A 16167-nucleotide genomic window follows, 5' to 3' on the forward strand; every position below is an offset into this window, starting at 1 on the left:
CTTCACACAATTGGTCTTGGTTGGTCTTTGTCTTATCCAAGACATCACAACTTACCAATTTCAAATGTGCAAGAATAAGAAAAAATTTCCAAATTCCACATTTGACGAGTGTTATAAACCTACTTAAGACTTGTCACTCAAGTCATAATCTTGGAGTATGACTCTTAAGACTTGATATTGGAACGAAGTATGATTGACTTATTGATTTAACTATTTCCATAATTCTCGATTCCTCTTCTTAGACATACAAATGCACTAAGACTCACTTAGAGGACCAGTTGAGAAATAGTTCTTAATCATTAAAGCTTATCATAAAACACAATAAAAGGTACTCTCCCTTCTTCTTAGAATAGAGAAACTTTTATCTGTCTGCCTACTTGATTCTTTTTATTCGTTCTGCTATTGATTGAAACTCTTTCAATCAACTCAGAATTATACTTAATCTTATAAGTATAACCATATTTACTAAACTTTAGTAAATCATGACGAATATCTTTATCACTCTTGTGGGGAACTTGATCAACGCACAACCTAGTGTACTCGATCTCCTAGTCCTTATCTTAACACTTTGTCAAAGAATTAGTCTAATTTCCAAATATGAAGTTTCTCATTCATCACGCAACCTAGTTGTATGATTCCAAGTTTCTGTCCAATTGAAACTTGGGCGATGAGAATCTTCCCTTATTTGGCAAATTCTCGACATTTCCACAAATAACATAATTAAGAATCAAATCCATTATTGCTAATAATAGAAACAATTAAACATCAATTTTTTCATACACACCATTGCAAGGATAAATAAATAAGACAAAATCAAAATTTATTTTATTGCGGAAAAATTTATCCTTACAATGCAATTCAACTGAAAAACTATGCTATTTCATATTTCTTATCATTCTATCCTAACTCTAGAGTAGCAGCTCAAAAATCTGATCTTCGAATCCATGCGATCGAAATCTATTTCTTCATGATCAGATTCAGCACGCTTCTTCCCTAAGTTTCCTCTCTTTTCTTCGATCCTGAAAAACATCAAAATGTAATCTTATTACATCATGTATTAAGAATCAAAAATAGGAACTTACAGAGTTAGATAATGGATTTTACCTGAAGTAGAGCCATATTCCTTGACTCTCACATCTCTTAGATCTCTCAGGTAGTTTGGGCAGCTTCGTCTCCAATGCACCTTCTCTAGGCAATAAAAGCAAATGGACTCCTTTGGCACAACACATGGGATAATCTCATGCTTAGTCCTTTCTGGACTTCCAATGTTGCCAGTGTCCATTGAAGTTTGGGAGTTTGATTCACCAGATAAATTTGCTTGATCAGCACGCCAAATCATTTCTGATTCAGCAGCTATAAGCAAATAGGTTAAATCAATGAGGGTCACGTCACGGTTCATCATATAGTACTCTCTACTGAACTCACTATATGATTCAGGAAGCGACTGAAGAACCCAGTCAACAGCCAACTCACCTGAAATCTCGACACCCAACATCCTTAACCTGTCAATGTGTGACTTTATCTCCAAGACGTGTGCACACACACGTTTCCCATCTTCGTGTTTACTTGCCAATAGGGCTTGAGTGAGCTTGAACTTTTCAAGCCTTTGAACTTGTGCGTTAGGGAGAATAATTGGAGGAGGTGGAGGAAGTGAAGCATGACTCTCATTTCCTTGATCGTATCGTGGAACGTCATCTTCATTTGGAAAACTTGTTCCAAGGGACTTGGGAAGACCATTATAAGATTTAGACATCTACAAAACGGGAGAAAATTCAACTTAGTTGATAAGAGTCCTTGATGTAACACCCAAATGAAACATCAAGGCTAGGATCCAACACAACATTCTACAACCTAGAAGAGGGATGCCGTAATCTAGTTGCAGAATATTTGAAGGTAGGTAAATGACGATTTACCAATTCCATCATGAAAAACAAAAAGACTTTTAAGTTTTAAATGAATTGAAACTCCTAGATCTTTTGAGATTCATTGAACTTTTCAATGGCATGTTTAATCTCGATTATGCCCTTCAAGTTTGCGACTGGGATGCCGAGGATCACAAACAAGGTGTGAATAACCATATGAATCATGTGGTGCACCCAATTGCTACTATCACTTAATCAATGTGTCGGTTAGCCACACACGCTCCATTGATCTATGATAAACATCGAGCCACCCTTCGGCACCAATGTCAATCCCAAATTAGTGTGCCGGTTAGCCACACACGCTCCACTAACGTTTGACAATGGTACGAAGTGTAATTCCATGGATTAGCATACAAATTCACATTTTGCCCTAAGGTAACTAAGATTGGGAATTTGTAAAAGCATTTAGTTACTTTATACTTCATTATACTTATAATGGAAGGTTTCGTCCTATCCTACCCGTTCGGCTAACGACCCTCCACTAGTCAAGAGTGCGGTGGGTAAGAGTGGATACCGATTCAATAGCCATTTTATAGGCAATTTCCTTAAACACCCCTTATAGACCAGCTTCGTGAATGAGGCCTACTAACGGTAAGACTGACTGTTTACTCATATATATAATATTAGACTTTTAATGTTACATATATATAGTATAGGGTGTATTTTACACTTTTAAAATACTAGGTGGTTTTATTAACTTTCTCTTTTAATTAAACTTTTAATTAACTTAACAAAACCATGAGGGTGTAATTTGAACTTTTCAAAATACTAGAGTTTTAGAATTTAAATATTACATAATTAAACTATTAATCAAAATTTTAAATTCCAAAACTTGAGGGCAAGTTTTGAAACATTTCAAAACATTAGGTTTTAGAATTTAAATATTTCAACATTAAATTTTTAATCAAAATTTTAAATTCCAAAACTTGAGGGCAAGTTTTGAAACTTTTCAAAACATTAGGGTTTAACTATTTAAATTTCAAAAACAAAACTTTTAAGTTCAAATTTAAACTATAAAACCTAAAAGGAGTAATTTGAAACTATTCAAACTTACTAGGGATCAAATAACAAATAATATAAATCAAACAATTAATTTAGTGATTATCTATATTTGACCTAATCCAATTTTAATCACAAGATAATTACCAAATAATTTGAATAATCTATATTTATCATATAAAGAAACTATTATTCAAAAGATTTGAAATTATCTTTTGTTTTGGTAAGGATAATCATTTACATACAATAAAATTCGGATTTTATTATCAAAAAATGATTTTGGCATCAATCCTACAGCAAAACAGCAAGTAAATCCCGAAATATACTCTGTCAGACTCCCGGACTCGCCGAGTCAGTCCTGAACTCGCCGAGTAGGGCCAACTCGCCGAGTCCAGATACTGACTCGCCGAGTTGAGTCGGGCAGAGGCAAGAAAAACGATTTTCAGTAGAAAAACGACAATTGCATCACATACAACAGAAACCAATCGAGGCTCTGATACCACTAATGGGTTTTATGCATAAGAACAATCCTATGTGCTCATACAAACCCTAACGCTTGGATCTAGGTTTCTCTATTGTACATGCAATGAATCCAAGACTTACAAACCCTAGATCTATCAAATAAGAACTGAAATAAGGGTTTAGTAATTACCTTTGATTGTTATATAGCAATAACAATCAATCCTTGCTTTCATTGGCTTCAGAAAGCTTAGTGCCTCAAGTGTTGCACCTCTAATGGAGTCACAAACACCACTAAGCAACTTGGATGAAGACGGAGGAGAGTGGATGCACCAAAAACGGCTGGAAACCCTAGAGGAACACTTGTCCACGTTTTTGGGGCTTAGGGGTCCTATATATACATGTAGGCTATTAGGGTTTACAACTAGGAAACCCTAATCTGACTGCTTAAGCCCTAAGCAGTCCAATGGACCATTCCAGAAGGCCCTTGGACGATTTCTTTATGGTCCTCCATATAGAATTCGTCCATTGCCATCTAATGGATCCTAAGCCCAACTTTGTAACTATCTTATAATTACAATATCAGTCCCCTTAATTTAATTAATCTCTTTTAGTCACAAAATTAATTCTTGACTAATATTAATTAAACTATATGATTTCTCCTTTAATATATTATTCTTATAATATATTAATAAATCATAATTAAACCTTTCTCTCTCCTTAATTCATCCTACATATTGCTATGGTGAAGGCAACCCAAAAGGACCATGCTCATAATCGGGTCTAGTACATACCAAAATAGTTATGGACTTAGACACTAATCCAACAAATTAATCAAAAAAAATAATAATAAATGCAAATAAAAAGGTGACCCCTCCTTATTATCCTCCAAACCTCCATGTAATTAACCAATATATATCTAAACTTGTACTAAATATCCATCATACTTCTAGATCACAAGAAATCAATATATTCTCCCTTTCCCTCTCTCATTCGGCCAAGCACATACACAAATACATCTCACATTTTCATTTCCACACTCATTACTCTCAAGCATATCCTCTCTTCTTCTTCAAAAATATCGAGTTCATCATCATCAAAAACTGGATTCTAAGCTTCTTGGTAAGTTCTATGTTAAACTCTAGTGTTTTGTCATGTTTATGACAAGAATGTTCCATTTACACACTTTTGTTGTGTGTTAAACTCCTAGAAACACCACCCTTTCGAGAATCTCACCAAGAACACAAGCTAGACTCGAATTTTCTTCTTCTTCTTCTTCTATATCTCGAAAACCCTCAAGGTGAGCTTCATACCCCCATATCTTTCGTATTTTTCATGTTTTCGGTGGGAGGATACAAGTCGACTCTCGTTTAATCGTTGGATATTTGCATGTACCTATTTGTTATGTGTTTAAACTTTGGATAATATTATACATATTCGTTGTGTGTTGAAAATAGAACTAGAACAGGTGTACTAAGGTTTTTGTCATGTTTTCTTCAAGTTTTGGGAGAGAAATACAATTTACAACCCCAAAACATAAACTAAACTTAACCATCAGCTTGCAACAAAAAAGTTAAGGTCTATTCGCGGACTATTTTGACCACCTTGAGCTTAATAATTTTCAAAACCGTTTAAGATGAAAATAGCTCAGTTTTATACCTTTCTAAGGACTACTCGCACGCGTTCATAAGATTTTTCTACAAATTTTGGTGATTTTTACAAAACTGCCTATCATTTTATGAATGATTTCGGACCAGTCTGTGAAGATGAACATTTTCACACTGGTTTGAGGCCATTAAAAATTATAATAAAAATTACGAACAAAGTATACTCATTTTCCAAACTCTTAGAGTTTACGGACCCGAATTTCCACTTACGATGATTTTTCTATAATTTTTCTAAAAATAGAGACAGAAAAGTCAAAAACAAGAAATTGTTTTTATCATGCTAAAAGCTCTTATATTAGTGTTAGATGCAAGCTTATATGGTTTATATATACTTTTAAAACATCTACACATGTTAACTTATATGTATTTACACATATGATCATATAAATTGTCTTGACAAACAAACATAATAAACTATAATCGGTATGGGTTGGAAAAACACACTTTCAAAGGACATATAATTATTTAAAAGCATAATTACCCTATTTTGCAAGTAATACGGAGTTATAGTTGACGTAAATCTGTTAAGGATCTTGTGAGACTCTCCTTTAGTCGTACCTAGCTAGCATACACGGTAAGTCCTGTTAGTTATAACCAGAGTCTGCTGGAGGGAGAGCAAGGTAATTGTGTATAGATCTATACGGGGTTGACTCCCCCACACCTGAGCTGTTCGCTACAGCTAGACTAGGCCAGTCTGTGGTGACAAGTATCTTAAAGAAATCGACGGCTGAAAGACGTCAAGCCAGGCGCTTTAGGTCATTAGTATGGTTGTAATGACTCACATAGAGAATAACAACATTATTTGAATTTACGAAGAATTTACACTCTACTAGTTTTACAAAACAACAAACTATGTTTCGTATAATTTGTAAACTGATTTCACCACTCGGGTCTTAGGGTTTTAAGACCACAACTCTTTTATATATAGAAAATATAGGATTTTCTGGGAACACGCTCTTTCTAATACAAACAAAGGGAAATAAAGAACATGCATGCAACCATACACGGTTTTGGAATGAGACTCACAAACTACTTTTTAGAAAATATTGGAATTTCTGGAGTTTTACAACTTATTATAAACCACGATATTACAAAGTTTTCTTACAAATATTCTTATAAACTCACCAACATTCTTTGTTGAGGCTTTTCAAAACGACTTGTATTCTCAGGGACTCAGTGAACAGGTACTCGAGCCTTGGATCGGGATATTTTTTCTATCTTTTTGAGACATCATACTTTATGTAATCGAAGAACAAGTACAATTTGTAAACAATGAATGGTGGTATACTGTAATGTATGATGGTTGCTATGTATCATTTATATTCAGCTGCTATGATATTACACAATGACGTCATCCGCCCCTGGTCGTTTCCGTCGTCCTGGTTCGGGGGTGTGACAAAGCATGGTTAGTCGCTTTCAGGGAAACCCTGACAGAGTTCATTAGTCAGTAGTAAAGAACATTCCTAAGTATCTGCGAAGGAAAAAGGATCTGCTTCTAGTCCTTGGTGGAAGTGATACGTTGAGAGTAAGTGGTTATAGAGACACCAACTTTCAAACAAATAGAGACAACCTTCATTCTTAATTTGGCTAGGTGTTCCTATTAAATGGATGAGCAGTTACTTGGAAAAGTTCCAAGGAATAGACGGTGGCTGATTCTCCTTATGAATTAGAGTACATAGCAGCGAGTGAAGCATCAAAGAAAGTGGCTTGGCTAAAGAATTTCATTGGCGATCTCGGAGTAGTTCTAACCATTCAGGAGCGAATGGAACTTTTCTCCGATAATAAAGGCGTGGTTGCTTTGACCAAAGAACCGAGAGATCATGGTAAATCCAGACATATCAACAAAAAGTATAATTATATCAAACATAGAGTTGAAGAAGGTGATCTCATAGTAAAGAGAGTTTCTTCAGAAGACAATCATGCATATCATTTCACAAAGGGTCTAAGTAGTGTTAAACATAGTCAACATGCTAGGAGCATTGGTTTGAGAGATGCCATTAGTTTAGTGGTTAGATGATTAGTTTGAAACTTGTAACAAAATAAATATAATTGATTTTGATGATTGGATAATAGAGATTATATATGAGTTTCGTTACTTCCTTTGTCAATTAATTATTCTTGTGTTTCGTTTTGCATGTTTTTACTTCCTGAATAATTTGACTATTCGAAGGCCCACATTCGCTTATACTTTAGGAAGTAAGTAGTGAATGAAGACTGTCATGAATTGGATTGTAGATTGTCTAAGGAAATTAGACATAGGAATTATGTTGCTGAAACATTCATGAGTACTTAAAAAATGGAGATTTGAGTATTGGATAAACCCACGCTCAGAGAATTACTTCATGGATTCTATCACGAGTAATTCTGAGATGATAAGATCTTATATTCTTAAAATGGAGATATATGAGTTGTAATTTACAAGTTGGTTGTACATTGGTATTAGTAAACCGTATTGGTAACATGATGTTATAAAACGTAGTTTCATGTATGATTTGGTGAGTAAAGTATACAAGCATATGAATCAAAGTTTATTTGTTCCTTTTTCCTTAACGGGAAAAGCGATATCTTTGGGCCCCCCGGTGATTTGGTGTTGACTTATAGTGTTGGGCCTAGCCATGACTATATTGATGTGTTCAACTAGTAAGTATTATGAGGTCATCACAAATTAGGAAATCGTGAAACAAAATTTTGGAATATGAGATTGATTCTAGTCCATGTCTCATGTTCATAAGATATCTTATATAACGAAGAAATATCTGATAACTTATCTAGGACCAATGTCTGATCAGATCAGAGTCTGGAGTTGTTCTAAGAAGCACCCTTTGTTGTTAGTTTAGAAAGGTATATTGGCAATTGTAGTTATAGACTTATAGGTGTCTAAGCCAATAACTAATTTGGTATATACTTGAATTATTAGCAAAGTCCTTTTGGGTTGCCCTCAAACCAATTGAATAGGACTTTTATAGAGAGAGAGAGAGAGAGAGAGAGAGAGAGAGAGAGAGAGAGAGATATTGATTTATTGATTTATTATAACATTAATAAATAGTATTAAATAATTTATTAATATATTATGAGAATAATATATTAAGTAGAAATAGTATTATTCAATTAAGAATTAATTAGAATTAAATTTGAGATTAATTGGATTAATAAAAATGCAAGGACCTAGGCTGTAATTGTTCAATAGTTCAACAAAAGGGTTCCATAACCTTCCCCATAAGGGGTGGACTGTTTTGGGGAAATATTCCAGGGTTTCTCGAATATCCCTTGAAGATAACTAGGAAACCAGATAATACCTGATTTGAAATATTATTATTTGAATGAAGTAAGGGTCATCTAGGGTTTTCCTAACAGCTATAAATAGGGCTTTATACCCTTCATATTTTGACCATCACTTCTCCTAAAAAGATAGCTAAAATTATACCTCCCCTCTCCTCGTTTTTTAAGTTTCCTAGTTGCTAGGGTTTGGGTGTGAACCATCAGATGCATGAGATTTCTGGTGCTTGCTTCCAAGAGCTATTGAAGAAAGATTTGATTAGTTATTTATTATAATAACTAAAGCGTATATAAACCCTAACCTTTTATGTATTTCGAAATTTCTAGGGTTTCTATAGGGTTCTTTTTGAAGTTCATAGTTTATAGTTTTCAATAGTGAAAACATAGATCCAACTAGGTTGAATGTGAACTTAAGGGTTAAATTATTTTCGGCAACATGATTTTTGTAACCTATAAAACCTAGTAAAATATCCTTGATGCACTATGTTGAGAAAAAGTTTTTCTTTTCATTTGCTTCTTCTACTATGTGTATTAAAAATTATCATAATATAATAAGAGGAACCAAAATCAGACAACGGCCAAAATAATAAAACGTTTTCAAAAAAAATTACCAACCATTTTCTCAATGAAATGAATCACGGAAAGTACCGGATAAAAGATTAAATATATACCAAATGTAGGAATACAAACAAAGTGGTAATGGAATTTAACGGTTTATCCAACAATTTGAAACATGATCGGAGAACTCGTGAGAATGATATAACTATTTTTGAGAAAGTAGTAGAAGTATTACGGAAAATAAATGGGAAACATTTCAAGTTTATTGATTTTTGGAATGTATGTCAAAGAGAAAACAATAGCGTGAAGTGAAAACATCAGAAGCATAGAAGCATACATAGGTGGTTAAAAAATAACCAAAACATTGGAGTCCTCCGCATTATATCTTTGGATGCTCATGATAGGTTCGACCTTAACAATAAGGTCCCGATTGAGGTTCCACCACCTAGCCTCTCAATAAGATGGGGCCTAGTGAAGGGAATTGGAAAAGGTTTGATGTCAATTTTGGGTGACATAAACGAAATAAAATTGGAGATGGCCGTTCTTCATAAACATCTTAAAAATTTCACCGTCTTTCAAAAAGAAGCCAAACAAAAGAGAGAGCGTGCTCATGATATGAAACTTATGATGCATGATGTGAGTCGTTGTACCAAGAGGAACGCAAATTCGTTTTGAAAGTAAAATACGAACAGAAGAAAACACATAATATGTGTTTTTTTTCTATCTTAACTTTTAAATTTTGTAAATTTAATTTCTTAAGTTTTAAATTAGGCAGATTTTATTTTCACTACAATCAGTAGCTGCTAGAAGTCTCCATTGTCGCCGATAATGCTTCTCATCGCCACTATTGCTTACGTTGCCACTACTGCTTAGGTCGCTGTTAATGCTTCCCGTCACAACTAAAGACGTCGCCGCTCATGTATTTTTTTCTGTTTATTTTTTAAACCATACCTTCCGGATGCATACAAAACCGCCACAAAATATTAAAAATGCTACTAAAGATTAATTGAACACATTATACATACATTATACATTATGCATTCCTATTTGCCTACATAATACACCCATACACATTATATACATTATACACATATTTGTATACATAATACACACACATACATATGAGTTTTCACATTCACACATACATACCTTCATTTTTGCATACATATATTATACATACATAATTTCAGAAACTAGGATGAAGTAAAACTTGTGGTGGTCGCTCGAAGAAAAGCGGTGTAATTTTCCGGCACTAAGAAAGAAATAGAGCTACCCTTTTCCCACTGTTGCCCTGAAATCATGAAGGAAACCTATTTAAGTCGTATCCTGGTCACTGCACAGAAGAGAAAGAAAACGAGAAAAAGGGATTGCCCGGTGGTCGACGGTGATGACCTTCAGGCGTCTCCGGTGTTTAATGGTCTTCTGATTGGATGATTTTCCAGTACAGGGACTAGGGGTTAGTGGTGGCAACAGAGCAGTGGTGAATATCTAATGAAATATTGATGTTTTGTCGCAATGATCTTCTATAATCGCCGGAGGATTTTTGTGGAGAGGAGAATACACAAGAACACACAAGAATACACAATAAAGAATGAGGTAAACCGTAAATCCCCTTTATTGACCGCGATCACGAGCTTTGGTGGCGACACCGACGTATTAGTGGCGACATAATATATTTAGCGGCGACACGATGGAGAAAAAATAGACTTTTTTTTTTCTCAGTATTAGTGGTGACAGCTATCGCTAGGATTGGTTTTGTATATATGATGCTTGTTTACATTTATTGCATTAGTCACTTAATCGACGGATAGGTTGAATATCATACCAATCGAAATAACAAAGAATAGTAGTTATGCCATTGGCAGCGTCACCACTATTGCTTGTTATTCTTGTAATATAAAGTGAATAAAAGTTTTAATTTTAATTAAAATTATGTTATTTTTTAATTGAAAAATATGTAGGATATTAGGACATGTGATTGCTCATTCACATAAAATATCAAAAACACACTAATAAAATAAAATAAGTCATAGCAAAAATACCAAACCATATCAACCCCTTGGTAAAAAAACAACAGAATAGTGACCTCATGTGGGCTAACGCGCTTGTGGTAATCGTGGCACTATACCTTGGGTCTAAATATCTAATGAAAAGTCATGCGCTTTTATTGACTGATTAAAATAGTACAGTTTCTCGGTGCTATCGTGTATGGGCTTATTCAAAAGAAAAATTCTCCTATAAATATTTGATGAAAAGACAAGTTCTTGATACCTCTCGTACAGTCGTACGTTCTCTTCCTTTGCAACCAAGCATTAGCATTTGCAGAGAAAATGAACAAACTTTCTGGGTTTTTTGATCTCCTGAAAGGACCACTTAAAATCATTTCTCAAAATGGAATGCTTATGGCAATCACAGCAGCCATCTACCTTATCCTCTACTCCATTACCTTCATCTTAAACACTGCCTCAATCAATCCATTCATCGTCGATTTGACCCTCAAGACTTTTTCCTTATTCACTGCACGTCCAGGGACACCTGAGTATTTCGAACTTTTGGCTGCTATCCGTGAAGATATAGGCATCTTTCTAGGAATCGAAACTGCTTACGCTGTTTTCTCCTTCTTCTTTCAGATATTTGCTCAAACCGCCATAATTATTATTGCATCAAGCTACTATAGTGGCAATAACTTGTCTCTCAAAGAACTTATCATGAAGGTATCAAGAACATGGACTAGACCATTTGTCACTTTGTTCTATGTACAACTTCTTGCCCTTGGTTACATGGGTTTCTTCTTTTTGCCATTCTTGATTGCATCGCTTCTACTTACTGACCATCATATCGTCCTGATCGCGCTCCAGTTCATCCTTGCTATTCTTTTCATCACATTTTACCTTTATCAATCAGTTGTTTGGAGTTTGGCGGTAGTTGTGTCTGTGTTTGAGGATACTTATGGGCTTTCAGCACTAGGGAATGCTAGAGAGCTTGTGAGGGGCAAGAGAGTCGATGGGTATCTTCTGAATATTTTCTTTAATCTTGTGATAGTCGCAATTTTATTGGTTGGAGCCAAACTATCGCTTGCGATGCCTCTTGTAGTCGGCCTGATTCAAGTTGTTTTCATAGGGGTGATGAGCATGTTTCAGTTCCTGGCATACAGTGTGTATTATTATCGGTGTAAAAATAACATGAAGATATCAGGAGGTTCCGTATATACCCAGATATCTCATGGACCTGTTGTCGATGAAAACATTCCATAGAAAATGTTGAATAATACTTTTCTTTTGTTGTTTATTAATTCTTATCTTCCAATATCCAATAATATGTAATCGATTTTGATCATGTTTTCGTTTTGTCATACAAGTGTTACTAAATAAATCAAGTTTGTGTGATCTCCTGGCAATGCTCTTTTAATTATCTTCTTTTAGTTTCAATTATTTTTTTCCAAAGTTATTGAATTCGTCCACGGACGACTACATCAAATGGGACCAGATTTAGAATTTTAATCAAGTCGTAAATTTTAATTAATATTACTGAATTGTCTTCGGAAGACCATTAATTTATATTTTTTTTTGTTGACTAATTCGTTGCATTCTTGCTAGACAGTCTTGCAAATCTGGTCACCGATAACCATTATTTACTTTTGTTTAAACGGTCAAAGATATACTTCAATTGCTAAAAAGTACTCAAATGCAAGTGACCGAGTTTGTTTCAACCATTAGCAGTACCCAAGAAATATTTTTAAAGTGAAAACAGAATTCTTCATCAAACATTTTTAAACTGAAAGCCGAGTTCTTCGTCTTTAATTAATAGTTTTATTTTTTTCTTTAAAACCGCTAAAGCGTACACACACTACCACTAAAACCGCTAAAGCGAACACACCCAACCACACACTTGATGCTACTAGGCTACAACCCTTTTAGTTCATATTTAATAGTTATTTTATTATTTTCTCTGCAAGTTATTAGGACTATATATCATTTACATATATTTGGTTGTTAGAGATTTGAACTTCTATTAGTTTTAGAGTGTTAGCTTATAAATGTAGACTTAGTTTACTCACACTACTAGAAAAACATAAATAGAATACCGGCTTGCATCCCGTATTATAATGGGGGTGTATTAGATTTGGTGCCACAATAGAGTCAATGGCGGATCCAGCCCGGAAGTCAAGTGGGGTGCACAAATGACCATTGACCATTGACCGTTGACCATCCCAAAATGCTCTGATAAAGATTACCCCAAAATCGATTTCGAAAACGATCACCTCGGAATGCACAAATAGAGTACATTTCATGTTGAATTGAAGCAACTCTTCTCTTTAACCATTCTAGCATACGTAGTAGCTAAGAATCAATTTTGTTATAATCTTGATTTGACAAAACACCACAAAAGATTGGATCCTACCACACGATCTTGAGAATTAAAAAGCACATACTTTTAATAAACAATAAATCCCAAATAAATTTGCAAATATGCAACCAACATTTACCAAAATGCATAAAATTTATTTGTTCTCAAGAGCAAAACATATTTTCCGGAAGAGGAAAGACAATCAAATTATTTGCTTAACTTGTTCTACTTGCACAAAAGACTAACTATTAAGATATCTCCCAACCCATGTCCTACATTTATCATTTCAAACCCATTTAACACAAATTAATGAGTCTAGAGTATTAAATCAAAGAAAAATCAATTTGCAAAGCAAAAAAACTAGTTCAAAAATCAATCAGAATATCAAAAGCTAAATAATCGCATTTCAGTTTAAATATAGAACTAACATCAGATTTCAAAATATCAAATCCATTTCTGAAAATTGAACACAAAATCAAACAAAATCAGGGGAATAAACTTACAAACTTTTCGGAGACAATGGTGGGTCGTGTGCAGTGTCACACCCCAAAACCGGAACGGCGGAAACGTTCGGGGGTGGAGGACGTCATGTTTAGTATCACAAGACATGCATCATAGTAAGCAAGTAATGAACAACCATTTCATTAGAAAGAAAGTGTTTACAATGTGTATGTTCACAAAACATAGAATACATAAGCAAATAACAAAATAAGACTTGAAGCTATTATGCTCCATCTTCTAAATTCCCAGCGCGAGTACCTGCCTACTAGTCTCCTGAGAATAGAAGTTATTTTGAAAGAGTTGATCAGCAATTAAGCTGGTGAGTTCATAAGATTTTAGTTATGTAAGTAAGTTGTAGAAAGTTGTTGAAAAATGTAGTTGAAAATGTAGTAAGTTGTAAGTTCTGTTTAGAAAAGTTCGCATGTTCCTCTAGAAAATCCTATATTTCCTACTTTAATGAAAGATAAGTAAAAATGACTCTACAATCCTTTCTATGAGTACTAAATGGATACAAGTTATATAAGACGCAGAGTAAACAAACAATCGATTGTGCGCATCTGCCCTAAGGCGGAAAACACACATCCCATTGTTTGTTTGATCATTGTGGTATATAACCGTGGTGTATTCACTTGTGACTCATGGAGTTAATTGTAATAGTTCCTTTATATTTAATGAAAAGATTCTTTAAGAAAACCCTTATTTCTTATAGTAAAATGGTTACCACAGTGATTACTTCTATAATCACTTAGTTTATACTGGCTATACATAATCTAATCTCAAATAGATAGTTAATTATATGAATCTGCCCTAAGCCCACAACCAAACAAGGAACAGGAAGTAAGGCGGAAAGCACACATCCAACTACCTGTTGGGTATTAATGATATATAACCATGATGTATAAACTAAGGTATTATAGAGTTAATCACCTAAGGTCCTTTAAGTTTATACTGGTTTAATAAAATGGATTAAACCATTTACTGGGAAGTTTCTAGTTTTGTATACCAAAAGTTCTGATTTGGAAAGTATGTTTTGTACTAGAAAATTGTGCATTGACTTTGTGTCCTATGACTTGACCCATACCTGGTACCCTTATGATGACTTAATGTATACTGAACATATATAGATCTAGAATTGAATAGATAATAGATCGGGTGAATCTGTTCCAAGCACACAACCAAACAAGGAACAGGAAATGAAGCGGAGAGCACACATCCTATTACCTGTCGGATCCTATTGTTATATATATATATATATATATATATATATATATATATATATGTATATATATATATATATATATATATATATATATATATATATATATATATATATATATATATATCCTTTAATGTATACATTAAGGAATCATAAGGTTAGCATTTATGGTCCCTTTCTACTGAATGTACTAGACTCGACTGTTCTGTTTGTCATTTGTAAAATGTGAGTTTTCCCTAGTTTATAACTATCTTAACTCGAAAATAGTTTGCATTTGACTTTCAAGTGGAACTGTCACAAAATGAAAGTAATGGGAAAATATAAGTACCCAGTTGTCTTTTGAATTGACATCCTGACGTACTGATTGCCTTAAAACATGTTTGTTTTAGTAAGGTCATAATGTGAAGGCTAGTACCCATACTATACGCTCTCCCTGTCAAGAGATTCTGGGAACCAAACGCGACTTCCGCAACCCAGTTGCTAGGCCGTATAATCCACATTAAGGTTATGTGATCATGTATACCCAATATAACTATCACCTTTTGTTTAGAACAATGAGTTAGTGATTCATTGGTATAGTTAGATCCTGTAGTTGTCCCATGCTATAGCACCTTATTATGTTTGTTCTGTTATAGTATCTTAGTATGTTCTTGTTATAGTATCTTAGTATGTTCTCGTTATATTATCTTAGTATCTTCTCTTGTTATTGCATCTTAGTAATCTCTAGTATTTAGCATGAACTGAAACCCCTAAACTATACCCCTTATAGTTTACTAGTATTTTACTTGAACTGTTATTGAAAAGACTCATTTTCTACCAAGTTATGCTTGTACTTTAAAAACGGAGTTTTGTTAAACTATAAAGTAACATAACTTTAAAAGAGTTTTTGAAGTGTTTTGATCACTTATAAAAGACATAAGCAATCTTTTGAAAGATGTTTATAACAAACAGCTACACAATTATCATTGTGTTCAACTTGTATCCGCCCCTTAAAGCATTTAAAATAGTTTAAAAGATTCATTACGGGGTATGAACTCACCTGATGTGGGTGATTCAAACGAATACGCACGTAAGGATGAGAAGTTCCACGAATGAACTCCCGAGACACAACGGGTCCTAAATGACATATAATGGCATATATGTGCATGTAATTAGTGTCTAAACACTAATTAAGAAGGGTAACACCCTTATAGACTAGGAAGCTCTAAGATTTAAGGGATAC

The 16167-nt window shown here is 34.1% G+C and overlaps 1 protein-coding gene across 1 annotated transcript; it reads left to right on the plus strand.

The window, feature by feature from the left end:
• Positions 1-11211: 11211 nt before the first annotated feature.
• On the plus strand, positions 11212-12135 carry LOC145127029 (uncharacterized). The gene has a single exon (XM_079062282.1). It carries the CDS (start codon positions 11212-11214, stop codon positions 12133-12135), a length of 924 nt encoding a protein of 307 aa, XP_078918408.1.
• Positions 12136-16167: the final 4032 nt, after the last annotated feature.

This window comes from Lactuca virosa, chromosome 7 (assembly GCF_052849685.1).
Source record: "Lactuca virosa cultivar CGN04683 chromosome 7, Lactuca_virosa_CGN04683_v6, whole genome shotgun sequence".
In the NCBI taxonomy this organism is placed as follows: domain Eukaryota; kingdom Viridiplantae; phylum Streptophyta; class Magnoliopsida; order Asterales; family Asteraceae; genus Lactuca; species Lactuca virosa.

What these genes read in the sequence shown, in the direction of transcription:
- LOC145127029 (XM_079062282.1), top strand. Translation starts at nt 11,212, where the DNA reads ATGAACAAACTTTCTGGGTTTTTTGATCTCCTGAAAGGACCACTTAAA.